At 42.0% G+C, this 26506-nt stretch overlaps 2 protein-coding genes across 6 annotated transcripts in view; one reads left to right on the top strand and one right to left on the bottom strand.

Annotated features, from left to right (window-relative positions):
• The window catches only part of LOC134811437 (uncharacterized), a 35432-nt gene that overhangs the window by 7377 nt on the left and 1549 nt on the right, over positions 1-26506 (top strand). For 2 of the 5 annotated variants that reach the window (XM_063818269.1, XM_063818266.1), the window contains exons 10-28: positions 3047-3151; positions 7361-7483; positions 7684-7932; positions 10222-10320; positions 11787-11909; positions 12111-12359; positions 12477-12575; positions 13236-13398; positions 13604-13863; positions 17847-18059; positions 18187-18344; positions 18498-18663; positions 18894-19092; positions 19631-19843; positions 19978-20169; positions 20433-20801; positions 20995-21142; positions 22307-22571; positions 23032-23162. In XM_063818269.1, the coding sequence (XP_063674339.1) occupies positions 3047-3151; positions 7361-7483; positions 7684-7932; positions 10222-10320; positions 11787-11909; positions 12111-12359; positions 12477-12575; positions 13236-13398; positions 13604-13863; positions 17847-18059; positions 18187-18344; positions 18498-18663; positions 18894-19092; positions 19631-19843; positions 19978-20169; positions 20433-20801; positions 20995-21142; positions 22307-22571; positions 23032-23162 (3524 nt within the window). Of the gene's footprint in view, positions 1-26; positions 126-766; positions 890-2619; positions 2869-3046; positions 3152-7360; positions 7484-7683; positions 7933-10221; positions 10321-11786; positions 11910-12110; positions 12360-12476; positions 12576-13235; positions 13399-13603; positions 13864-17846; positions 18060-18186; positions 18345-18497; positions 18664-18893; positions 19093-19630; positions 19844-19977; positions 20170-20432; positions 20802-20994; positions 21143-22306; positions 22572-23031; positions 23163-26506 lie in introns of all 5 variants that reach the window. The other 3 variants (XM_063818268.1, XM_063818267.1, XM_063818270.1) reach the window with 2 other exon arrangements.
• On the bottom strand, positions 23270-24935 carry LOC134811439 (cholesterol 24-hydroxylase-like). The gene has a single exon (XM_063818271.1). The coding sequence runs from the start codon at positions 24835-24837 to the stop codon at positions 23347-23349; it is 1491 nt and encodes a 496-aa protein (XP_063674341.1). The 5' UTR covers positions 24838-24935; the 3' UTR covers positions 23270-23346.

The following is a 26506-nucleotide window of genomic DNA, read 5'->3' as shown; positions in this document are numbered from 1 at the left end:
TTATAGTTGGCTACCTTAATTTTCAGATAGAAACTAGGAAACTTAGTCCACCTCCACCACAAGCCAGTAAGAAAGATCGGACGAGAAAGAAAGTTCCTCCTTCTGATAAGAAAAGCTCCATCAAGGTAACAGTTATTTCGTTGTTATCTTCTAAAGACTGGACCCCAATAGTTTATTAATACATAATTTCCCTCATTTAGCTGATTCGAGGCAGTGAGATATTGAGGGGTGAGGGTCCGGAGGGGGTAAGATAATGAGGAGGTGAGAAAGTAAGGGGACAGGGGTGACGAAGTGGGGAGTAAGGGGTGACAAGTTGAGGGGTGATGGAGTGGGGGGTGATGGAGTAAGGGGTGACGGAGTGGGAGTGAGGGGTGTCAGAGTGAGGAGTGACGGAGTGAGGGGTGATTGAGTGAGGGGTGACGGAGTGAGGGGTGTCAGAGTGAGGGTTGACGGAGTGGGGGTGATGGAGTGAGGGGTGTCGACTGTCGGAGTGGGGGTGATAGAGGCAGGGGTGACGGAGTGGGGGTGAGGGTTGAGATATTAATGGGATGAGATAGTGAGAGAACAAGGGACTAAGGGAGTGAACTATTGGGGAAGTTGGTTGTTGAGGATGTGTTACAAAAGTACAAAGAGAATGATGCATTATATCGTTACACCTCGAGAGTTTTAAAACTATGTCTCAACTCTGCATGAAGAAAACTAAATTGCATGGACTGCGTACTTGCAAGGAGGTAAGAATCTATAAATAAACTAACCTGTAATTTAGGGCCAGGTCCCCAGCAATAAACAGACTGTCCAACTAACCATATCCTGCACTGGTCTGAGAGATGCTGATTTATTCTCTAAATCTGATCCTCTTGTCACGGTATTCGACGAATTCAACAACGAGGTATGTTTGAAAATCATTACATTTCAAATAATATGTAGTGCTAGTTTTTACCTATATTTGTAACTATATTGTTAGTTTATCAGAACTGCTATTTTTTAACGAAATCTGCATCCCTGGCAAATGTACAAAAGAATACATTCACTATAATGATAAAGCCCCTCCCTCACTATGGACATTGAACACATGAAACCTTCAGCTAGGTCGCACAGAATGTATTGACAATGAGTTAAACCCTACTTTCAATGAAAAGATCTTTCTCGACTACGTCCCCTCTGAAGAACAAAATTTAATCATCAAAGTTTGGGACATAGATGACTACGAAAATGACATAAGCAAAGCAGATTTCTTGGGTGAAATAGCATGCACGCTTGGGGAGTTGGTAAATTCTGGGTCCAAGTTTTATAAAGCTCTCAGATATAAAGGCTCTGACTATGGAAAGATTTTTGTAAGCATTATCACTGTCTTATCAGTTATGTTTGCTTCGTTAGTTACCACTATTTTCAGTTATGATGTAGGTGCTCAGACACATGTTGCGAATTTATTGACTTGACAAAACTAAGCATCGACTGTACCTTATTTGTACACCTTTAAAGGTTATAGTTGGCTACCTTAATTTTCAGATAGAAACTAGGAAACTTAGTCCACCTCCACCACAAGCCAGTAAGAAAGATCGGACGAGAAAGAAAGTTCCTCCTTCTGATAAGAAAAGCTCCATCAAGGTAACAGTTATTTCGTTGTTATCTTCTAAAGACTGGACCCCAATAGTTTATTAATACATAATTTCCCTCATTTAGCTGATTCGAGGCAGTGGGATATTGAGGGGTGAGGGCCCGGAGGGGGTAAGATAATGAGGAGGTGAGAAAGTAAGGGGACAGGGGTGACGAAGTGGGGAGTAAGGGGTGACATGTTGAGGGGTGAGGGGTGACGGAGTGAGGGGTGATGGAGTGAGGGGTGATGGAGTGAGGGGTGATGGAGTGGGGGTCGAGTGACGGGGTAAGGGGTGACGGAGTGGGGGTGACGGAGTGAGGGATGACGGAGTGAGGGGTGATGGAGTGAGGGGTGTCGGAGTGGGGGTGATTGAGTGAGGGGTGATGGAGTGGGGGTCGAGTGACGGGGTAAGGGGTGACGGAGTGAGGGATGACGGAGTGAGGGGTGATTCAGTGAGGGGTGACGGAGTGGGGGTGAGGGTTGAGATATTAATGGGATGAGATAGTGAGGGAACAAGGGAGTGAACTATTGAGGAAATTGGTTGTTTAGGATGTGTTACATAAGTACAAAGAGAATGCTGCATATCCTTACACCTCAAGAGTTTTAAAACTATGTCTCAACTCTGCATGACGAAAACTAAATTGCATGGACTGCGTACTTGCAAGGAGGTAAGAACCTAGAAATAAACTTACCTGTAACTTAGGGCCAGGTCCCCAGCAATAAACAGACTGTCCAACTAACCATATCCTGTACTGGTCTGAGAGATGCTGATTTATTCTCTAAATCTGATCCTCTTGTCACGGTATTCGACGAATTCAACAACGAGGTATGTTTGAAAATCATTACATTTCAAATAATATGTAGTGCTAGTTTTTACCTATATTTGTAACTATATTGTTAGTTTATCAGAACTGCTATTTTTTAACGAAATCTGCATCCCTGGCAAATGTACAAAAGAATACATTCACTATAATGATAAAGCCCCTCCCTCACTATGGACATTGAACACATGAAACCTTCAGCTAGGTCGCACAGAATGTATTGACAATGAGTTAAACCCTACTTTCAATGAAAAGATCTTTCTCGACTACGTCCCCTCTGAAGAACAAAATTTAATCATCAAAGTTTGGGACATAGATGACTACGAAAATGACATAAGCAAAGCAGATTTCTTGGGTGAAACAGCATGCACGCTTGGGGAGTTGGTAGATTCTGGGTCCAAGTTTTATAAAGCTCTCAGATATAAAGGCTCTGACTATGGAAAGATTTTTGTAAGCATTATCACTGTCTTATCAGTTATGTTTTATTCGTTAGTTACCACTATTTTCAGTTATGATGTAGGTGCTCAGACACATGTTGCGAATTTATTGACAGTTTGACAAAACTAGGCATGGACTGTACCTTATTTGTACACCTTTAAAGGTTATAGTTGGCTACCTTAATTTTCAGATAGAAACTAGGAAACTTAGTCCACCTCCACCACAAGCCAGTAAGAAAGATCGGACGAGAAAGAAAGTTCCTCCTTCTGTCTCTGATAAGAAAAGCTCCATCAAGGTTACAGTTATTTCGTTGTTATCTTCTAAAGACTGGACGGGGTAAGATAATAAGGAGTGAGAGAGTAAGGGGTGACGGAGTGAGGGGTGACGGAGTGAGGGGTGACGGAGTGAGGGGTGTCGGAGTGAGGAGTGACGGAGTGAGGGGTGACGGAGTGAGGGGTGACGGAGTGAGGGGTGACGGAGTGAGGGGTGACGGAGTGAGGGGTGACGGAGTGAGGGGTGACGGAGTGAGGGGTGTCGGAGTGAGGAGTGTCGGAGTGGGGGACAGAGTGAGGGGGGACGGAGTGAGGGGTGACGGAGTGGGAGTGATGGAGTGAGGGTAGCGGAGTGGGGGGAAGTTGGTTGTTGAGGATGTGTTACAAAAGTACAAAGAGAATGCTGCATATCGTTACACCTCAAGAGTTTTAAAACTATGTCTCAACTCTGCATGAAGAAAACTAAATTGCATGGACTGCGTACTTGCAAGGAGGTAAGAATCTAGAAATAAACTTACCTGTAACTTAGGGCCAGGTCCCCAGCAATAAACAGACTGTCCAACTAACCATATCCTGTACTGGTCTGAGAGATGCTGATTTATTCTCTAAATCTGATCCTCTTGTCACGGTATTCGACGAATTCAACAACGAGGTATGTTTGAAAATCATTATATTTTAAATACGTAATATGTAGTGCTAGTTTTTACCTATATTTGTAACTAAATTGTTAGTTTATCAGAACTGCTATTTTTAAACGAAATCTTCCTCCCTGGCAAATGTAGAAAAGAATAATCAACTATAATGATAAAGCCCCCCCTTTGCTATGGACATTGAACACATAAAACCTTCAGCTAGGTCGCACAGAATGTATTGACAATGAGTTAAACCCTACTTTCAAAGAAAAGATCTTTCTCGACTACGTCCCCTCTGAAGAACAAAATTTAATCATCAAAGTTTGGGACATAGATGACTACGAAAATGACATAAGCAAAGCAGATTTCTTGGGTGAAATAGCATGCACACTTGGGGAGTTGGTAGATTCTGGGTCCAAGTTTTATAAATCACTCAGATATAAAGGCTCTGACTATGGAAAGATTTTTGTAAGCATTATCACTGTCTTATCAGTTATGTTTGCTTCGTTAGTTACCACTATTTTCAGTTTATATGATGCAGGTGCTCAGACACATGTTGCGAATTTATTGACTTGACAAAACTAGGCATCGACTGTACCTTATTTGTACACCTTTAAAGGTTATAGTTTGCTACCTTAATTTTCAGATAGAAACTAGGAAACTTAGTCCACCTCCAACACAAGCCAGTAAGAAAGATCGGACGAGAAAGAAAGGTTCCTCCATCTGATAGAAAAGCTCCATCAAGGTTACAGTTATTTCGTTGTTATCTTCTAAAGACTGACGGGCAATAGTTTATTAATACTTTCCCTCATTTAGGGCTGATTCGAGGCAGTGATATATTGAGGGGAGAGGGCCCGGAGGGGGTAAGATAATGAGGAGATGAGAGAGTAAGGGCTAGGGGTGACGAAAGTGGGGAGTAAGGGGGTGACAGTTGAGGGGTGTCGAGTGTGGAGTGACGGAGTGAGGGGTGACGGAGTGAGGAGTGTCAGAGTGGGGGTGACGGAGTGAGGGGGGTGTCGAAGTGGGGGTGACGGAGAGGTGGGGGTGACGAAGTGGGGGTGATGGAGTGAGGGGTGTCGGAGTGAGGAGTGACGGTAGTGAGGGGTGATGGAGTGAGGGGAGATGGAGTGAGGGGGGGACGGAGTGGGGGGGTGTCGGAGTGAGGGGTGACGGAGTGAGGGGGTGATGGAGTGAGGGGTGACGAAGTGGGGGTGATGGAATGAGGGGGTGTCGGAGTGAGGAGTGAGGGGTGATGTAGTGAGGGGAGATGGAGTGAGGGGGTGACGGAGTGGGGGTGTCGGAGTGAGGGGTGTCGGAGTGAGGAGTGATGGGAGTTAGGGGTGTCGGAGTGAGGAGTGAGAGAGTAAGGGGTGACGGAGTGAGGGGTGACGGAGTGAGGGGTGGGTCGGAGTGAGGAGTGACGGAGTGAGGGGTGACGGAGTGAGGGGTGACGGAGTGAGGGGTGACGGAGTGAGGGGTGACGGAGTGAGGGGGGTGACGGAGTGGAGGGGGTGACGGAGTGAGGGGTGTCGGAGTGAGGAGTGTCGGAGTGGGGGCAAGGTAACAGTGCGATTCGGTGTGAGGCGGAGTGGGAGGGTCGGTGAGGTAGCGGAGGGGGGGAAGATTATGAGGAGATGACAAAAGTACAAGGAAGTGCAATCGAATAAGAGTTTAAGCTGCCAACTTGAGAGAAACAAATGTGAGATGCGATGAGGGGTAGAACTAGAAATTCGAAGTTAGGGCCGAGGCCAGATACAATGGCCTCTACCTGGTTGGGGTGAGAGTGTGATTTTTTATCGATCCTGCAGGTTCGAGATTCAACGAGGATGATGTAATATTTTAAACGGATGATGAGTTGTCTAATGTAATGGATTGTGGTTACAGAGTATTTAGAAATGTCTCTGAGGGTAGAAGAAATGGGGATGAATATAAGAAAAGCCCCGCTGAGAGGAGTGTGAAACTAGATTAGATGGTCGAAGATGTTGACATGGGGGTTAACTCTTTCAAAGAAAATGAGGTTTGGATTAGCCTTGAGAATAGGGATCTCAAGTTGGGAAGACATAGATGACTACGAAAATGACATAAGCAAAGCAGATTTCTTGGTGAAATAGCATGCACACTTGGGGAGTTGGTAGATTCTGGGTCCAAGTTTTATAAAGCACTCAGATATAAAGGCTCTGACTATGGAAAGATTTTTGTAAGCATTATCACTGTCTTATCAGTTATGTTTGCTTCGTTAGTTACCACTATTTTCAGTTTATATGATGCAGGTGCTCAGACACATGTGCGAATTTATTGACTTGACAAAACTAGGCATCGACTGTACCTTATTTGTACAACCTTTAAAGGTTATAGTTTGCTACCTTTAATTTTCAGATAGAAACTAGGAAACTTAGTCCACCTCCAACACAAGCCAGTAAGAAAGATCGGACGAGAAAGAAAGTTCCTCCATCTGATAAGAAAAGCTCCATCAAGGTTACAGTTATTTCGTTGTTATCTTCTAAAGACTGGACGGCAATAGTTTATTAATACATTTCCCTCATTTAGCTGATTCGAGGCAGTGGGATATTGAGGGGTGAGGGCCCGGAGGGGGTAAGATAATGAGGAGATGAGAGAGTAAGGCTAGGGGTGACGAAGTGGGGAGTAAGGGGTGACAAGTTGAGGGGTGTCGGAGTGTGGAGTGACGGAGTGAGGGGTGACGGAGTGAGGAGTGTCAGAGTGGGGGTGACGGAGTGAGGGGTGTCGAAGTGGGGGTGACGGAGTGTGGGGTGACGAAGTGGGGGTGATGGAGTGAGGGGTGTCGGAGTGAGGAGTGACGGAGTGAGGGGTGATGGAGTGAGGGGAGATGGAGTGAGGGGTGACGGAGTGGGGGGTGTCGGAGTGAGGGGTGACGGAGTGAGGGGTGATGGAGTGAGGGGTGACGAAGTGGGGGTGATGGAATGAGGGGTGTCGGAGTGAGGAGTGAGGGGTGATGGAGTGAGGGGAGATGGAGTGAGGGGTGACGGAGTGGGGGTGTCGGAGTGAGGGGTGTCGGAGTGAGGAGTGATGGGATGTTAGGGGTGTCGGAGTGAGGAGTGAGAGAGTAAGGGGTGACGGAGTGAGGGGTGACGGAGTGAGGGGTGATGGAGTGAGGGGTGTCGGAGTGAGGAGTGAGGGGTGACGGAGTGAGGGGTGACGGAGTGGGGGTGACGGGTGATGGAGTAAGGGTTGTCGGAGTGAGGAGTGATGGAGTGAGGGGTGTCGGAGTGAGGAGCGAGAGAGTAAGGGGTGACGGAGTGAGGGGTGACGGAGTGAGGGGTGATGGAGTGAGGGGTGATGGAGTGAGGGGTGTCGGAGTGAGGGGTGACGGAGTGAGGGGTGACGGAGTGGGGGGTGTCGGAGTGAGGGGTGACGGAGTGGGGGTGATCGAGTGAGGGTAGCGGAGTGGGGGGAAGTTGGTTGTTGAGGATGTGTTACAAAATTACAAAGAAAATGCTGCAAATCGTTACACCTCAAGAGTTTAAAAACTATGTCTCAACTCTGCATGAAGAAAACTAAATTGCATGGACTGCGTACTTGCAAGGAGGTAAGAATCTAGAAATAAACTTACCTGTAACTTAGGGCCAGGTCCCCAGCAATAAACAGACTGTCCAACTAACCATATCCTGTACTGGTCTGAGAGATGCTGATTTATTCTCTAAATCTGATCCTCTTGTCACGGTATTCGACGAATTCAACAACGAGGTATGTTTGAACAAAATTATATTTCAAATACGTAATATGTAGTGCTAGTTTTTACCTATATTTGTAACTATATTGTTAGTTTATCAGAACTGCTATTTTTAAACAAAATCTTCCTCCCTGGCAAATGTAGAAAAGAATACATTCACTATAATGATAAAGCCCTTCCCTCACTATGGACATTGAACACATGAAACCTTCAGCTAGGTCGCACAGAATGTATTGACAATGAGTTAAACCCTACTTTCAAAGAAAAGATCTTTCTCGACTACGTCCCCTCTGAAGAACAAAATTTAATCATCAAAGTGTGGGACATAGATGACTACGAAAATGACATAAGCAAAGCAGATTTCTTGGGTGAAATAGCATGCACACTTGGGGAGTTGGTAGATTCTGGGTCCAAGTTTTATAAAGCTCTCAGATATAAAGGCTCTGACTATGGAAAGATTTTTGTAAGCATTATCAGTGTCTTATCAGTTATATATTATATGCTTCGTTAGTTACCACTATTTTCAGTTATGATGTAGGTGCTCAGAAACTTATTGCGAATTTATTGACTTGACAAAACTAGGCATCGACTGTACCTTATTTGTACACCTTTAAAGGTTATAGTTTGCTACCTTAATTTTCAGATAGAAACTAGGAACCTTAGTCCACCTCCACCACAAGCCAGTAAGAAAGATCGGACGAGAAAGAAAGTTCCTCCTTCTGATAAGAAAAGCTCCATCAAGGTAACAGTTATTTCGTTGTTATCTTCTAAAGACTGGACCCCAATAGTTTTCCCTCATTTAGCTGATTCGAGGCAGTGAGATAGTGAGGGGTGAGGGCCCGGAGGGGGTAAGATAATGAGGAAGTGAGAGAGTAAGGGGACAGGGGTGACGAAGTGGGGAGTAAGGGGTGACAAGTTGAGGGGTGATGGGGTGGGGGGTGATCGAGTGGGGGTCGAGTGACGGGGTAAGGGGTGACGGAGTGGGGGTGACAGATAGGAACCGACCGGAACGGCTTTTTTGCTGCCGGACCGGACCGGATCTCAATAAAAAAGCCGGACTCAGGCTCTTATTTAAAGGTTTAAAGGCTCGCCGGATTTTACCGGATTTCAAACAGTTGCTGCACGATAATTTCGAATATAGTATCTAGATATATATATTATACTTTACCATGTCGGTAAACTTAGGAACAGCAAAAGCCAGAAATGAACTTACGCCGAGACCCCCTGACGAGCTGGTGCCTATGCGCCGCGCACGTGCAACAAATATAGCAATACTCATACTGCGACAATGAGCTCAGACTTGGAGTCTCCAACCTCTGCACAGCGGCTTCAAACTATCTGACGTTTGTGAACATTTTGCGCGAGTATCTAAATTAATCTGCTGAAACTTACTGTCTCGTCTAAACTGCTGTAGGGCGACAGTCAGCCGGGGATCGATAAAAATAGGAATGAGTTTAAAATCCGGTTCTGGCTAAAATCAGCATTAAAACCGGACCGGATCAAAAACGGCCGGATACCGGACCGGACCGGACCGGACCGGATTTCCGGTCGGTTCTTAGTGACAGAGTGGGGGTGACAGAGTGAGGAGTGACTGAGTGAGTGGTGACGGAGTGAGGAGTGTCAGAGTGAGGAGTGTTAGAGTGAGGAGTGACGGAGTGAGGGATGACGGAGTGAGGGGTGACGGAATGAGGGGTGTCGGAGTGAGGGGTGTCGGAGTGGGGGTGTCGGAGTGGGGGGTGTCGGAGTGGGGGTGATAGAGTGAGGGGTGACGGAGTGGTGGTGAGGGTTGAGATATTAATGGGATGAGATAGTGAGGGAACAAGGGAGTGAACTATTGAGGAAATTGGTTGTCGAGGATGTGTTACAAACGTACAAAGAGAATGCTGCATATCCTTACACCTCAAGAGTTTAAAAACTATGTCTCAACTCTGCATGAAGAAAATTAAATTGCATGGACTGCGTACTTGCAAGGAGGTAAGAATCTAGAAATAAACTTACCTGTAACTTAGGGCCAGGTCCCCAGCAATAAACAGACTGTCCAACTAACCATATCCTGCACTGGTCTGAGAGATGCTGATTTATTCTCTAAATCTGATCCTCTTGTCACGGTATTCGACGAATTCAACAACGAGGTATGTTTGAAAATCATTACATTTCAAATAATATGCAGTGCTAGTTTTTACTCATATTTGTAACTATCAAGTTAGTTTATCAGAACTGCTATTTTTAAACGAAATCTTCCTCCCTGGCAAATGTAGAAAATAATACATCCACTATAATGATAAAGCCCCTCCCTCACTATGGACATTGAACACATAAAACCTTCAGCTAGGTCGCACAGAATGTATTGACAATGAGTTAAACCCTACTTTCAAAGAAAAGATCTTTCTCGACTACGTCCCCTCTGAAGAACAAAATTTAATCATCAAAGTGTGGGACATAGATGACTACGAAAATGACATAAGCAAAGCAGATTTCTTGGGTGAAATAGCATGCACACTTGGGGAGTTGGTAGATTCTGGGTCCAAGTTTTATAAAGCTCTCAGATATAAAGGCTCTGACTATGGAGAGATTTTTGTAAGCATTATCAGTGTCTTATCAGTTATATTTGCTTCATTACTTACCACTATTTTCAGTTATGATGTAGGTGCTCAGACACATGTTGCGACTTTACTGACTTGACTAAACTAGGCATGGACTGTACCTTATTTGTACACCTTTAAAGGTTATAGTTGGCTACCTTAATTTTCAGATAGAAACTAGGAAACTTAGTCCACCTCCACCACAAGCCAGTAAGAAAGATCGGACGAGAAAGAAAGTTCCTCCTTCTGATAAGAAAAGCTCCATCAAGGTAACAGTTATATCGTTGTTATCTTCTAAAGACTGGACCCCAATAGTTTATTAATATATTTCCCTCATTTAGCTGATTCGAGGCAGTGGGATATTGAGGGGTGAGGGCCCGGAGGGGGTAAGATAATGAGGAGGTGAGAGAGTAAGGGGACAGGGGTGACGAAGTGGGGAGTAAGGGGTGACAAGTTGAGGGGTGATGGAGTGGGGGGTGATGGAGTGGGGGTCGAGTGACGGGGTAAGGGGTGACGGAGTGGGGGTGACAGATAGGAACCGACCGGAACGGCTTTTTTGCTGCCGGACCGGACCGGATCTCAATAAAAAAGCCGGACCGGATACCGGATTCGGGCTCTTATTTAAAGGCTCGCCGGATTTTACCGGATTTCAAACAGTTGCTGCACGATAATTTCGAATATAGTATCTAGATATATAATATTATACCATGTCGTTAAACTTAGGAACAGCAAAAGCCAAAAATGAACTTACGCCGAGACCCCCTGACGAGCTGGCGCCTGTGTGCGCACGTGCAACAAATATAGCAATACTCATACTGCGACAATGAGCTCAGACTTGGAGTCTCCAACCTCTGCACAGTGGCTTCAGACTGTCTGTCGTTTGTGAACATTTTGCGTGAGTATCTAAATTAATCTGCTGAGACTTAGTGTCTCGTCTAAACTGCTGTAGGGCGACAGTCAGCCGGGGATCGCTAAGAGGGATGATATTTTGATAGTAAAATAGTAGTAAAGTTATAAAAAATATAAGTTCACTCGATAAAAATAGGAATGAGTTTAAAATCTGGTTCTGGCTAAAATCAGCATTAAAACCGGACCGGATCAAAAACGGCCGGATACCGGACCGGACCGGACCGGACCGGACCGGATTTCCGGTCGGTTCTTAGTGACAGAGTGGGGGTGACAGAGTGGGGGTGACGGAGTGATGGGTGACGGAGTGTGGAGTGACTGAGTGAGGGGTGACGGAGTGTAGGAGTGAGGGGTGACGGAGTGAGGGGTGTTAGAGTGTAGGACTTAGGAGTGAGGGGTGTTAGAGTGAGGGGTGACGGAATGAGGGGTGACGGAGTGTAGGAGTGAGGGGTGACGGAGTGTAGGAGTGAGGGGTGTTAGAGTGAGGGGTGACGGAATGAGGGGTGACGGAGTGTAGGAGTGAGGGGTGACGGAGTGAGGGATGACGGAGTGAGGGGTGTCGGAGTGGGGGTGATAGAGTGAGGGGTGACGGAGTGGTGGTGAGGGTTGAGATATTAATGGGATGAGATAGTGAGGGAACAAGGGAGTGAACTATTGAGGAAATTGGTTGTTGAGGATGTGTTACAAAAGTACAAAGAGAATGCTGCATATCCTTACACCTCAAGAGTTTTAAAAATATGTCTCAACTCTGCATGAAGAAAACTAAATTGCATGGACTGCGTACTTGCAAAGAGGTAAGAACCTAGAAATAAACTTACCTGTAACTTAGGGCCAGGTCCCCAGCAATAAACAGACTGTCCAACTAACCATATCCTGCACTGGTCTGAGAGATGCTGATTTATTCTCTAAATCTGATCCTCTTGTCACGGTATTCGACGAATTCAACAACGAGGTATGTTTGAAAATCATTACATTTCAAATAATATGTAGTGCTAGAGTAGTTTTTACCTATATTTGTAACTATATTGTTAGTTTATCAGAACTGCTATTTTTTAACGAAATCTGCATCCCTGGCAAATTTAGAAAAGAATACATCCACTATAATGATAAAGCCCCTTCCTCACTATGGACATTGAACACATAAAACCTTCAGCTAGGTCGCACAGAATGTATTGACAATGAGTTAAACCCTACTTTCAAAGAAAAGATCTTTCTCGACTACATCCCCTCTGAAGAACAAAATTTAATCATCAAAGTGTGGGACATAGATGACTACGAAAATGACATAAGCAAAGCAGATTTCTTGGGTGAAATAGCATGCACACTTGGGGAGTTGGTAGATTCTGGGTCCAAGTTTTATAAAGCTCTCAGATATAAAGGCTCTGACTATGGAAAGATTTTGGTAAGCATTATCTTGGTATTTCTGTTGATCACTTGCTCTGTACTTAGCTATAACAGTTAACGACTGAACATTATTCGAACCCATCCAGGGCTTTAAATTTAATTCATACTCTTTCAGATTAAAACGAGGAAACTTTACCCACCTCCACCAAAAGCTGGTAAAACAGACCGTAAGAGATCGAAAGTTGCTACTTCCCATAAGAAGCACTATAAAGAGGTTACTGAAGACTCCTCGCCAATCCTTTCTCTCACTTTGCTCATCCGACTTTCTTATCCTGCTCCTAAATTACTACAAGAGAGCTCAGCTTGATATAAATGAGGCTTACTTTACAAAGTATCTGTTTAAAATGGAAATAGTAGTAAAAATGGACCCAAAGTGTGAAATCTAACAAATTTGGCAAAATAAAAGGTTACCTATCAAAACGGCTAGTGATATTGTGAGAAATCAACGAGGAAATCAGAAAAACTTAATACTTTCTTTAGAATATTTTTTGGTAGAGAGTGAGGATGTTCTCGAATTTCGCCTATTATTATAAAGCAATGGTAGTTATGAGCTCTTGTTTGCCTTCCTAGCTAAATTGTAACTCAATAATCAAGATAACACCAGGTTATATTATAATGTATATTTGTTGATAATGGGGATCGAAGCTCGGTTAAATTGTTGTTGTTATAATTCATTATAAATGTACGTTTTTTTGGATAATCCAATAATCCAATACTGCAACTGATTAGGAAAAATTGTCATTTAACTAAAGCAAATTCTCAAATTCAATGATAAGATCTGGATGAGAACTGAGGAAAGGAATGGAGGTTTTGAATAAAATTAAAATGTGAAATAACAAAAATAGCACTCGTATCCTCACAAATCCCTTTTCAGAACTCTCCGAGCCATCAAAACCGTAAGCAATCCCCAATCAACAACAACAACATGAACAACAACAACATGAACAACTACCGAACACCAAGTCACGTGTCGTCACGAGATGAGATGAGATCTCCTCCAGCTCACCCTCCTTCTATCAGCAGTGCACCTTCCTCAGGTTCGTGAGTTACATGGATAAATAGACTAATATAGATTCTAAACTTGGTATAATACATTAATGATTTTAGTAAGTAATGTAGCATTTCACATCAACGAAATTCAAAATTTCAAAGGTTGAACCTGATATAATTTCAGAGTTGCGTTGAACCTGATATAATTTCAGAGTTGCGTTGGTGTAAAGGTTGAACCTGATATAATTTCAGAGTTGCGTTGGTGTAAGTACTCCTCAAAAGATAGCAGTGTATGGGATGGAAGTGACACGGAACTAGAGAAAACAGAGTTCTACAGTTTCACAGACACTAACAGACAAGTAGCAGCCTCGCCTAGCAGACGGCCGCCTATACTTGAGGACTTTGAGAAGACTTGGGAGAACGTCCTGATTGAAGGAAATAGCCCGGATTGGAGTGCTGTGGACAGTCAGCAGTGGCGGACTTGGTTCGAGTTTTATAAGGCTACTAGAAAGGTAACTGGAGGCTTACTTGTACGTTTAGATTAGTTTTCAAATCCCCATAAATTAATGTAGGTTTTTTCTTATTGTTTTTGTTAAACATACTCTCAGTTAACATTATTGATCAACAGTGATGAAACTATCCGTGTTCTTCATTTGACTTCTCCTTACATTGGTGTAACCGTATACACTATATATTGTACATTATATTATACAGCTTAGCCTACATATTGTAGGTCTACCAGAACATACACTGGGAATATTCCGGAATATTACCAGGAAATTAAATATGATATATTACATATTGCACCATATTAATTAACCCACCACATTACTTGACCCATCAACCCTTGTTACTTCCTACATTCTACAACATTCTTCTGAGATTTTGCACACTAAAATTATAGAGGGGGTTACAAGAATAAAATGTTCAGTTTTAAGCTAGTTGCTAATTAAAACAAATTATAGATATCAAGATTAGTGATCAATCGAAAATAAAAGTAGAATTTTGCTCATCAGAATTTTCCCCAAAGATATCAACCAAGTTGCAGACCTTATCAAAAGCTGTAAAATGTCTGTTCTTATTCGGAAATCAGTACTTCTGTAGACCTTGATTCTCTTCTTGTATCTCAATTCTCAAGTAGGCATATCTTTGTAATCGCGCATGCATTTGTTTGAGAAATTTCAATGACCTGTTTAGTTTTTATCCTCTCCTGCTGTGCAACAATCCCCGCCATCTGCATCATAAAGTGATGACATCGTATAACTTGCCAGGAATATGTACTGTTCGTCATAAAAGTTCCTATAATAATGTATGTTGACCAGAACTTGATTGTACTTGGCAACAAGATGAAAGTTAGGGCTGTAGCACCCAACAATATCTCCTAGGAATATGAGGATGGTGTGGTGGAGCCTGGCACTACTAGAGAGTGGAGACGCCAGGAATACAGTAGGTCCCACTTTTGGTGGTATCCATAACTACCCTGTTTATCCTCTCCTGCTGTGTAATTATCCCCACTTAACACGTTTCACAGACACTTTCGTAGGGCACGTAGAATGTATATGTGGCTCCAATGTTGTATGTTAACCACACTATAATGTTCTGTTTATCCTCTCCTGCTATGTAGCCATCCCCACCATCGTTGAGCTGTGAGTGCAAGTACCTTTTGTCAGTTCTTGGACATTCTCTAGTACCACGAGATGCCACCAACTGTGCAATTTTCTTCATATCAGAATGATTCTAACAATCATTATCCATATAATGTCTTGTTTATCCTCTCCTGCTATACAATAATCCACACCATCGTAGAGCAAACCATAAAGTAGACGTAGATATCGTCATTTTCACAGAATGTGCGAGTGCAGGTACCTGTAAACAGCTGTGTTAACATATTGTTATGAAAATGCACTGTTCGTCATAACAGTTCCTGTCTGTTGACTGGAGTACTTAGTTGAACAAGAAGAAAGTTGGGGCTGTGAACTATACCTTCGTTGGAAAGTGAAGATGAAGTATAGTGGTCTACACTGTCATGTTTATCCTCTTCTGCTGTGTGTCAATCTCTTTTACTGACTGGAAATAAAAGTTAATATATATTATATATTATATATTACACACGGATGGCTCTTTAAATGGCTAGTGTATTACTTTCTTTTATTGTAAGTTCATAACATGCGACAAACTGCACATTTCTGTATTTGAATGAAATAACACTAAAATACAAGCAGATCACTAATACTACTGCTCATTTAGATACTAATTCCTTACCCATTCCTTACATACCATGAGGACAGCAAAGCTGGTGTTGTATATCTGACAAAATGTTTATCCTCTGGTGCTGTGTAATCACCCACACCACCACTATTAAGCAATGCTATAACGGGTAAACGTGGATAGTTCACTCTTGTCGCTATCATCTGCGAGTTTGACTCTAGCCCACAAAGGAATACATTTTCACAGACTTGTCGAGTGTCGACCATAATAATAGGTCCTGTTTATCCTCTTCTTCTATGTAATTATCCGCACCGTCATTCAGCAATGATGTAGGTACACATTCAGGTAGTTCTTGTTTATGTGATCTGTGAAATTACAATCGCCCAATTTTTTTTCTTCGTAAAAGCTTCTGCAGTCAAGTTTACTGCCCGCTCTTTCGCAACATTGTGATGTTCATCCCCACAAGAAGACATTTCGACAGAAGCTGTCGTAGGGCGAGTTTGCATCCCGGCCAGACATTCTTTTTGTCATCTCCTGCTATGAAGCCTATTTTGGGCATCGTGTTGATTGCTCTCTACCAACAATCAACATTGTGGAATCTGGCCTGTAATACCAACAATGTCTCCTAGGAATGTAACGATGAAGTTTAGTGAGCGACACTGTTACTGGGGGTGGACGCCAGGAATACAGTAGGTCCCACATTTGCCGTTATTATAACTACCCTGTTTATCCTCTCCTGCTGTGTAATTATCCCCACTTAACAGCTGTTCAAGCCATTACTTCAAATAGGAAGGCATTTTCACAAATACTGTTATAAAGCCCCCAATTTAGCATCCTGGCCATATTCCCTGTTTATCCTCTCCTGCTATGAAACCACTGCAGAGTACTCCTTATCTTTGTGATCACCCACATATGAATCTGGTTCTAGGCTTCATGATGAGGGAATCCAGACACGTATCACGTGTCTGGATTAACATGCCATGAAAACGTATTGCTCTACATAGAAGCTCCTGCGATCATGTCAGAGGACTGTTCTGGTAAAACTAAAATGATAGAAATTGGGCGTGTTATTACCCCAATATCAAAAGCTTCATTTTAATGTGAATGCCCTGTTTATCCTCTCCTGCTATACAATCATCCACGCCATCTGGCCATCATTAAACAACTCTTTGGAAAGACGTAGACTGTAGAGGTGATCATTTGTATACAATCTGCGAGTTTATAAACTTTACTTTGGATACCTTGAAGTGATCCTTTCACTCCAACGGTACCATGACAACGGTACCATGACGGGGGGATACAACGGTCATTAATGTCAGTATTATAGAATTTTGCTGAAATATACATATACATTAATGCACATTAATGCCCATTTATGCCCATTAATGCACATTAATGACCGTTGTATGCCCCCCACCATGACACATTATGACACACTAGAATAATTTATTAAAGGTTTGATAAACTGAATGTGAATATAGTAATGTTTTTTAAATCGAGAAAAACCTGAAAATAAAATCGGCAACTCAAAATACACATAGCAACCGACTGGTCAACAGATAAGTTAGTACAGCTAGATGCAATGCCTAGCTCGACCTTTCTGTCACTGTGACCACTGACCAGTTGGTATTATTTATATAGTGTGCTCCGTATCATAGAAAAGAAACTTTTACCCTCCTCTGACTACTATAAAAGAAGCTCATTCCCCGAGCTGATGGTATTCATTGTCGACGAGAAGTTTTAACAATGTCCTGATTTTTTGGTAAGATTGGATCGCGATAGTATTACAATTAGCTTTTAAAGATCTCGAGCAAGTTGCTTTGTTATTTGCGTAAATACTTGCTGCTAATTTTATCTACAAGCCTTTAAAGCTCTTCAATCACCAACTTGCAATCATCTTACCTATCAAAGAGCAAGATTTATTGTGAAGGGCACACTATTCATGAGGTGTAATAGCCTTAGGGAAAAATGCAGGTCAGTATTTATATCTTCTGTTGACTACTACTGGTACTATATAATAGTACAGACTAGAAGTATGTTGACTACTGGTATGGGCAATTCCACGTGTGAAGGTTCCACTTGGTGAAAATGAAAAATGGCAACTAATTTTTGTGAAAAAAAGGTTCTCTAGACTCTAAACCTTACTGGACAACCACATTTTTTGTTTGATATTGCTGGTATGTACAACAGTACAACAGCCAAACTATGTTGCTCCATCTCTGTTTCGGATTTGTCAAGGCTCTGTTTACATTTATCTTCCCTTCCCTTATCTTTGTATCTCTGTCAGGTTAAGAAGTTGAGCTGGCTCCTGGTAGGTACCATGATGGGTACAAGAGAATGTGTACAGAGAGGATGCTATGTGAACTCAGCTAACAGTACAGTCCACCTCCCTGACTCTACTACTGAGGTGTTTGTTGAGGATAAGAGTATTCTCCACCAACCTCCACCTCTCCGCTTCAACAAGACTGATATCAACGTTATCAACGTCGACCCCATACAGGTTCTAATCACCAGATTTCATTCAGAATCAGATTGTTATATTATTCTCTTATTATTAGGTTTTAACAGTAAAAGTTGCTACAGTAGTCAAGATCAAGTTTAATTTAAACATTTCTAAAACTCGGCAGGTTTGTCTCCACTTGCAGAAGAGTGGTTACAGGCCAGGTCTGTTCGTACCCGCAAACCCGCACCAGCCAGGTGGAGAGTGGCGGACGGGCGGGATAGGGCCCTTAGAGGAGTTCATCAGGAGGTCTTCTTACTACACATGTGTAGATCATGTAGACGGGTGGGTTATTACTTTATCATCATCAATATACATTATATTACTTTTATTAGTTGTATTTCTTTATATGCTGTGAATTAGGTTTAGATTGGACGGAATCAAGCATATTTTAATCTAATTAAATAATAAAATGTAATAACATGGGTTCCTTTTCAGACCGATGAAAGGAGAGAGAAGGACGGGAAGTATGGGGTTGTTAGGGCCTACAGAGTGTCAAGTCAACACCAACGTCACCGTCTTCAGAGAGTCCCAACAGAGAAACTACCTCTTCCTGGATCAAACTCAACTTGTAGACGTCTTCTCTGTTTCACCTCTTCCTAAGGTATGCACAATATCAATACTTATTTAGAATATATAATATGACTCAACACCTCCCTGCTACCAGAGTACAATAGGACATGCTTTTGCGCTAATTGTTTTTTGTACCTCAATCTCTTGTCTTTCGTGTACTTGTTCATTACTATCAATTTTATATTTGTTCATGGGACTTGAAAGTTGAATTCCAGCTCTTTCAATATAAATAAATAAACTGTTATGATATTATGACCTTAGTTAAAGAGACAGAAAGAGAACCTAAACCTGACAAATGAAGAAGTACACCTCCTAAAAAGGAAGCTGAGTATCCTACTGTGCACGGCGGCGACACACGGTGCTGACTGTCTGGTTATCACGCCCCATCTGACTGAGGGACGCCGTGTTCCTCACCGACATGTCGCACAAGTGGTGCAGAGTGTTGTTACCAAATATAGTGGTACGTACCTAGCTCCTAGACTTGTTAATATAGTGGTACGTACCTAGCTCCTAGACTTGTTAATGCTGTAAAGGTGGTGCAGAGTGTTATTACCAAATATAGTGGTACGTACCTAGCTCCTAGACTTGTTAATACCAAATATAGTGGTACGTACCTAGCTCCTAGACTTGTTAATGCTGTAAAGGGTACGTACCTAGCTCCTAGACTTGTGTGGTACGTACCTAGCTCCTAGACTTGTGTGGTACGTACCTAGCTCCTAGACTTGTGTGGTACGTACCTAGCTCCTAGACTTGTTAATGCTGTAAAGGTTTTATCAGGTAGCTTAGTCTTGCTCATTGGCCTTGTATTATTATTTGTTTATCCCGGTTTGGCAATGGTAAATGTGAAGCCGGTGTGGGAATTGTCAGTAATGACCGGTAATGATTTAAAGCATGATAAGTATTTTAATTTGTAAGTCAGGATAGTAGTTTTCTTTTGAAAACACATCAAGTTACATTAGCTGAAACTGAAGGTAACGTGTTATCGTAACGTTTCCCAGGGTTGTTGAAACGTGTTATAGTAGCGATTGAGCGAGATGTTATATTCCACGACATCTCCAAGGACATCCTGTCAGTGTACCACAAACAATTCCCAGAGGGTGAGATATCCCTGCCCTTACTTCCACCACTCTCTAGCTCCCAGGAGATTGTGTTGTGGCATTGGATGGGGGATAATGATAACTGGTGTCCTTACGATCCCAAACAGAACGAAGGTTTCTGAACATATTATTTCAATTTTATTTACTAAAATATTGTATCATTATTTTGGCTTTTTGGTGCCTTTTATAATCAACGTATCGTATTGATGTTTATTTCTGGTATTGTTTTTAGCAATCGCTGTATTCAGTGATTGATGCTATTTACCTGCGGGGAGAGAGTAAGATGAGTCTAAAAGCTGCAGACTCCTCCCACCCCGGTTACACAGTCGACTTTAACCGGTACACCGTCAAATCTCTTTCCTCTGGATCCAGTAGGAAGATTGGAAGATTTAAACTTGTCTATGATAGAATAGTTAAGAAATCTGCCTCGAGACCTGTTGGTAAGTTACTTTTTGTCCAGATCGTCTATTGTATTATTGGAACATTCCAGTCAATTTAATATTGAATAAACCTGTTTTTCCTCCGAATCAAGAATCAACTCAGATGAACAAAAATGTATTATTATATCTGAAAATGTACTACCGGTATAATTAGTATTAGAAATACATTTAGGTGATTTTCAAATTTGCTTCAATCCTGTCTTGTGCCATCTTCAGTTAACTTACTAATTGGTCACTGTAACATTAAGTAAACTGCATTGCAGGTAACTGGGTATCAGCTGTAGAAGAGACCAACAAGATGTTCCAAACAGCAGGAGACGAGACCCTCCAACTGAGCCAGCCTAGCCCTGTCTGGCAGTGGCTTACTAACGACAACACCTGGAACCACTACCTTCCAGAACAATCCAACAAGTTAGAATCTGCTTACTTACAGCACGGCACAGCGTGCGTTATCCTGCATATCAACAGTATAAAGTACAGTGTAAACACCAAGTCCAGGATCCAGACGAACACAAGTACAGGGAAACAGAGGAAAGTTCAGCGGAGTGTAAAGAGTGTGTCGCCTCCCCCTCGTACTTCTACCCCCACACCTCCTAGTGTAAAAACTAGACCTTCTTTCATTAAACCCATAGGTACGTTACTTCTCCTCGCATTGTATAATATTTATATACCTAGATAATGCGTGATCAATTTATTGATATTAAACACCCGGTAATTATGATAATTGCCTGATTAGGATAATTGCCTGATTAGGATATCTGGTTGATTCCAAACTATCCTGGATTCTTTAATTTAGGATCTGAGTATGAAAGTTAAATTTTTCAGGCCTCTGGGAGCATCAAGGTGCAGATAAGAGTTGGTTACCATTCGACACAAGCACGAGCGAACTGATGGAAATGGCCTTCTCGGAGAGCAAACCTAGGCTGACTGTCGTATTTAACAACCAGGCTTACTGGATTTACTTTGATCCCTAGTAAGCAGATTCAGTTTTCATACATGATTCATATCAAATGGTACACACTACACGTACTCAAATTCGACACGCACTTTAATTTCACATGTACTGTAGTTAAACAAACCCGAAGGTTCTGTCGAACTAAAGTGCGCCACCTGGACTCAAGTTCGACACGTACTAAAGTTCGACGAGAGAACTTCGACTGTCGAACTAGAGTTTTGAAATCTCCGATCTCAAGCAACGATCCTTTACGAAGTTACGAGCTTGAAATCTATTCGTTTGTTTGTTTTCCACTTGTTTCATGCTGTTCAACTATGTGTGAAGGTAATCTCTATAATCCATATCTATGAACATTTAATTGACCTCAGACTCAATTGTTAGTTAGCAGAATTGTAGACTGAGCGGAGAGATACCTCGTACTCTGTTTTATAGATCTAGAGTAAGCTATATAAATATCTACCATATACCACACTTTATATTAATTATTATCACAAACGACTAGTAACCGAGTACCGGTCTAGAGATTTGGCTGCTGAATCGGAAACAGTCGGATATCAATATATTTTCCTGTTAGCTAGACCAGAACCGAGTGGCAAACAGGAGAATTAAAACTATACTAAAAGGTTTTGAAATTTCTAACCGCTGGTTGCTAGATGTCAGAAAATTGTTTTATCTGCCATTGAACCCTGTTATCCTATGATGAGGACCCGGCAATAGCCGTTGGATCACAGGCAGAAACTATTTGTCGAACTAGAATACGCTACCTGGACTCTAGTTCGACACGTACCGAATTGCGACAGGGGTGATTTCTGGCGAACTTAAGTTGTCGAACTATAGTGCGTGTTGAACTAAGTACGTGAATCATATCAAATTACTTGTAAATTGGTATCGTTTACTATTAATGTAAAGTTTAAAAAGTACTGTGCCAATTGTAACTTATTTAAATAATCAACCATTAGTCTTTTAATAAGTTTTGGATTTAGATAAATTTGATGTATTGGGTCCATTGGTCCAAGTAATTGCGGACATAGTTTACCGTGTTTGGGCCCATCTTATTTTACAGATGGGGGCAATATTTTGAACGATTCTATTTTATATTAATTTATTGCTGTACTCTGTAAAATTTGAAAAGTATTTAGTAAACCAGTTTCGTTAGCAAATAATTACAATTCCCTTGTTCAGTTTCGTGCTGGTAGACCCAAATATCAACGAAGAATACGCAATACGCCGAGTCGAGAACAAGGACAAGGACATAAAGCCAGTCAATCTATTCCAACAACCAGTAACCCCAACCATGCCAGCCAAAAAGCCAGTAACCCCGATGTCCAATTCCACTATGATAGAGCACGTGGTACAAAATCCCGCGGAGATAGCAGAACCCAACGCTCTGTTTACAACTGCTACTGAATTTACTGGAGATGATGTTAAGTCAGTTGCTCCTAAGATGGTAATACTTTATAGTCTAGGAATCTCACAGATTAGGCCGAATTACTTACCATGTCATGTCAGCTAAATTCATTTTTCGCGCGCATTTTTCAAGCACTCCAGCATTAAAAGTATAATATTGTGTGGCGCACACGTACGTTTCTATCTCGATTGTTTGAAATGGGAGTGACTCCAGTTTGTGGAATGTGGAATAGTTTTACATCATCAGCATGGAAATTGGAAACTGTATTAACAAATAACAATGATGGGGCAAGTCTAGGCATGTTGGAAGTACTTGCTTTGTGCTGCAACAATGTATCATGAAAATAAGTGCAAAAATATGAGGGGGTTTTTTAATGGCCTCGTCGCTCCCGACAAATTAAAAAACCATTTTTGTAAATATGCAACTAAACGTTCGTCTAGATTGATATGACATTTACAATTTAAGGTAAAACATATCTGGTACACTTTTCTTACTTCAGGCAGTGCCGAAGCGAGCTGATCGACAGCGAAGTACGTCCGCAGAAAGTGTCAAGTACGATTCAAATCAGAACAAAATGGTTAAGACCTTTTTGAGACACCCTGGAGTTCAAGCGAACAATATCAATTCCTCGTAAGTTAATCAGTTTGATATTTTCAATATTGTCTTGAAATAATTTCGCAAATTCATTACCATGTTCATCATTCATCTTCCAGTGCTGTTCACATTTCACACCAACTGCTGATAACTCTCAGTCCAATATGAGCTTTATAACCTGTATCACATATCATGCTACACGTGCTTCCAACAGTTTAACTCACTCCACTATTCCCACAAAAACACCCTTCTTTGGTCGAGCCAGGAGAAGAGTGTGAATCTCTAGTTTCTTCTCCTCTGGGTACGGATCAAACAGAGTTAGGTCTCGGAGTAACCGTGCTAGAACAATCTTAGCTTCCATCATTGCGAAATGTTTTCCTATACACACTCTAGGTCCAGCGTTGAAAGGCATGTAAGTGAAAGGTCGGATATCCTTACCGGGGTCAAATCTGCTCGGATCAAACTTATCTGCTTCCGGCCAGATACTCTCCGTATGATGGATTGCCTCAATAGAAACTAGGATCCTGGATTGTGGAGGTAAGACAATTTCATCAACTGTGACAGGCTTATCTGGACTGATTCTGAACGAGATTCTTGAAGGAGCATGTAACCTTAACACTTCTTTAATACACTGCTCTAGGTAAACAAGATCGTTCAAATCGTCAAACTCCAGTTCTTCCTTGTCTCCAAATGCCACATTCACCTCATCCACCAACCTCCTGGCCATTTCTTTATCCTTGAGCATGTACCAAAGTAAGGTTGACATAGTGATGGCTGTAGTCTCCATGCCTGCTATCAAGAACACAAAGAAATCGTCCACAACGTCCTGGATGGTGAGCTTGTCTGAGAACTGGTTAGCTCTGATGATGTAGGACAAGATGTCATTTGTCGTGTCAGTCCCTGCTGTTATGGAATCAAATCGGTCCTGCAGACGCTCAGTCATCAGGCCCCGCAGATACTCTGCTTTTTCGAACAGCAGCTTTTTCTCCGCTTTAAAAGTTCCTGGTATCCAAAAGGTGAAGTTGAATATTTTCATTGCTCCCACCCTGAATATGTCCGCTACAGCCTGGTTTATTGGCGAGTCTTCAGTTGTGATGATGTCGTCTGTCTCATTGAAACCACAGCTCCAGATTACCTCCAAAGCTGTTCTCTCCAAAATTGGCAGAATGTCAATGTTTTTCTTATCAGGTAGACTATCTAGGTAATTGCTTACTTTGCTGGCTTTTTCATTCATTTTGTCCATTAATATCCTAAGAAACTTTTTGTGGAAAGCAGGATCCATCGTCCTGCGCTTGTGGTACCACACTTCGCTACCCTTTTCCAACAAAATACCCTTCGGTCCTAATATTCTCACTCCGTTAACATAGTCCAGTGCCGGCGGTGGTTTTAGGAACGTTTTGTGATCGCTCAAAATCTTTGAGTAGAACGGTTCTCTAACAGAATATATCATAGGAGACTTAATTCCAGGGCTGAAAATAACGATAGTGTCTGCGCTTAGGTCCGCTCTGAATGATTCCACGATCGCTGTCAAGTCGAAGCCCAACAATTTTGCTTTTTGTACAATGAAGGGGCCATGTCCGATGATCCATTTTGGAGAAGCAGGGATTGGTATGGAAGGAATGTGGGAATACTTTCGCCGGTGAAAGTAGGTCAGAATGTGAAACACTATCACAAATAGGATTAGAGCTATCGGTATTGCTGCTAAGATCATCCTTTGTCTGTGAATGAAATGGAATTAGAGCCGATATATTCAAATATTCGAGTTTGAATAATAAGGAATAATATTTCTACGATCGCAAATCCCAAAACAGATCTCATGCTCATTATCTCAGTTATCTGTTATCAAATTGTCATAGAGGTATATCGAGCCAAAACAAAAGAAAACAGTACGGCATTGTACACAAGAACTTGCCAGGAACTGTAAACGTTGAAACTGAAACCTGATACTCAGAAATGTGTGAGAGCACCTGTAAGTGGCCAAGTCACGTCCAGGCTATAAATTGATCAGTTTCAAGATATGATGAAAGTTAGTTTCGACTTTCTTCGATGTTTGGATACAGAACTTTCACGTATATTAAACGAAACTACAGCCACCGCTCAGCAAGTAAATCTACTCAGGTGCAGAGAAACTATCCAATTATTCCATATTGGGAGTCTGTACACTGTTGGCTTGTGGCCATGATATTCAATTATGATAGCTGATACTAAGACTGCTGTATTAAATTAGTGTCATCTTGCTCTTGAAGGAAAGTAGAATTGCTCGATATTAAACCTTTAAACAAAGAATTTAGATCCTAAAATCTAACTTGTTAGTTGATACTAACGAATTGTCACGATCTCTCAGAGAATCGTATCTAGATCAGAGAAGCACGTTTTCTGGATGTAACAACGACACAAAATGTGTCAGATATTCATAAATTAATCTAACATAAATTAATCTAACATAGTGCGTAACGGCCGAAGAACTAAGAACTAAGAGTAAGACGCATTATATTCACAACGAGACCACATCATGATTCCATACAAGGAAACAAGGCAGTAGTCTACTGCACAGGCCACAGCTCTAACACTATGTAGTTTACTCTCTTACAGCACATACCGGTACTTAGGGCCTATGATAATTTCATTACATGCGTTATGCACATTAGAATCGACTTCCTACAGCACCGCACGGCTCATTTTTAATGCCACTTTCCTCGCCAGAGCGGACAAAATCCGACGCGACAATGAATCTTGGTTGAAGGAGTGGGCTTGTGGGATGATAGTAAGAGCTCAATGGTTAGGGTCATAGTCAGTCTATGGTTTTCACCATTGCGATATTTCAACATCTATAGCTTAAATTATGGGAAAAATACACGAAGACGATAGCCTTGCCTGCCCTGAGAATATTTCGCAAAAAGCTAACATAATGTCCCTAAGGCTATTCATGTGCCCAAGTTGCCGGATGATTTTGCGAAACGCTTACATTTTAAAGGAGAGGGTAAAAGTGTAATCCCTGAACTAAACTAAACAAAGCCGTGTGTAGGAGCTTTAGAACGATCCCTGTAATTCCACAGTGAGGATTGTGAAGCACTGAAGTGTGCGATTGTTAGAGGAGACTAATTACCCTGTCCTTTAGAGCCATGTTTCTCTATTATAGTGCCATGTGTACCCGTACTCTGGTACTACTCTGTAGCATTAATATACAAATATATGCAGTGTTAATAAGCTCACTAGTGACTTGTCTCTCATAATGAGGACTAGTTACAAATATACAATACAAAATCACGCTCCATTTTCCCACATCTCCATACCTCATCCCACAGATTCATGCCCGTCATCCAGCGCACCGTATCCCTGGCAACCACTTTATCACGTGATGACACCGTGTCCTCTAACAG

This window comes from Bolinopsis microptera, chromosome 2, assembly GCF_026151205.1.
Source record: "Bolinopsis microptera isolate Bmic1 chromosome 2, MBARI_Bmic_1.0, whole genome shotgun sequence".
NCBI lineage: Eukaryota > Metazoa > Ctenophora > Tentaculata > Lobata > Bolinopsidae > Bolinopsis > Bolinopsis microptera.
This window is presented reverse-complemented; position numbering and strand designations above follow the sequence as displayed.

Excerpts from the sequence above, each read along its gene's own strand:
- LOC134811439 (XM_063818271.1), bottom strand. The coding sequence starts at position 24,837 with ATGATCTTAGCAGCAATACCGATAGCTCTAATCCTATTTGTGATAGTG.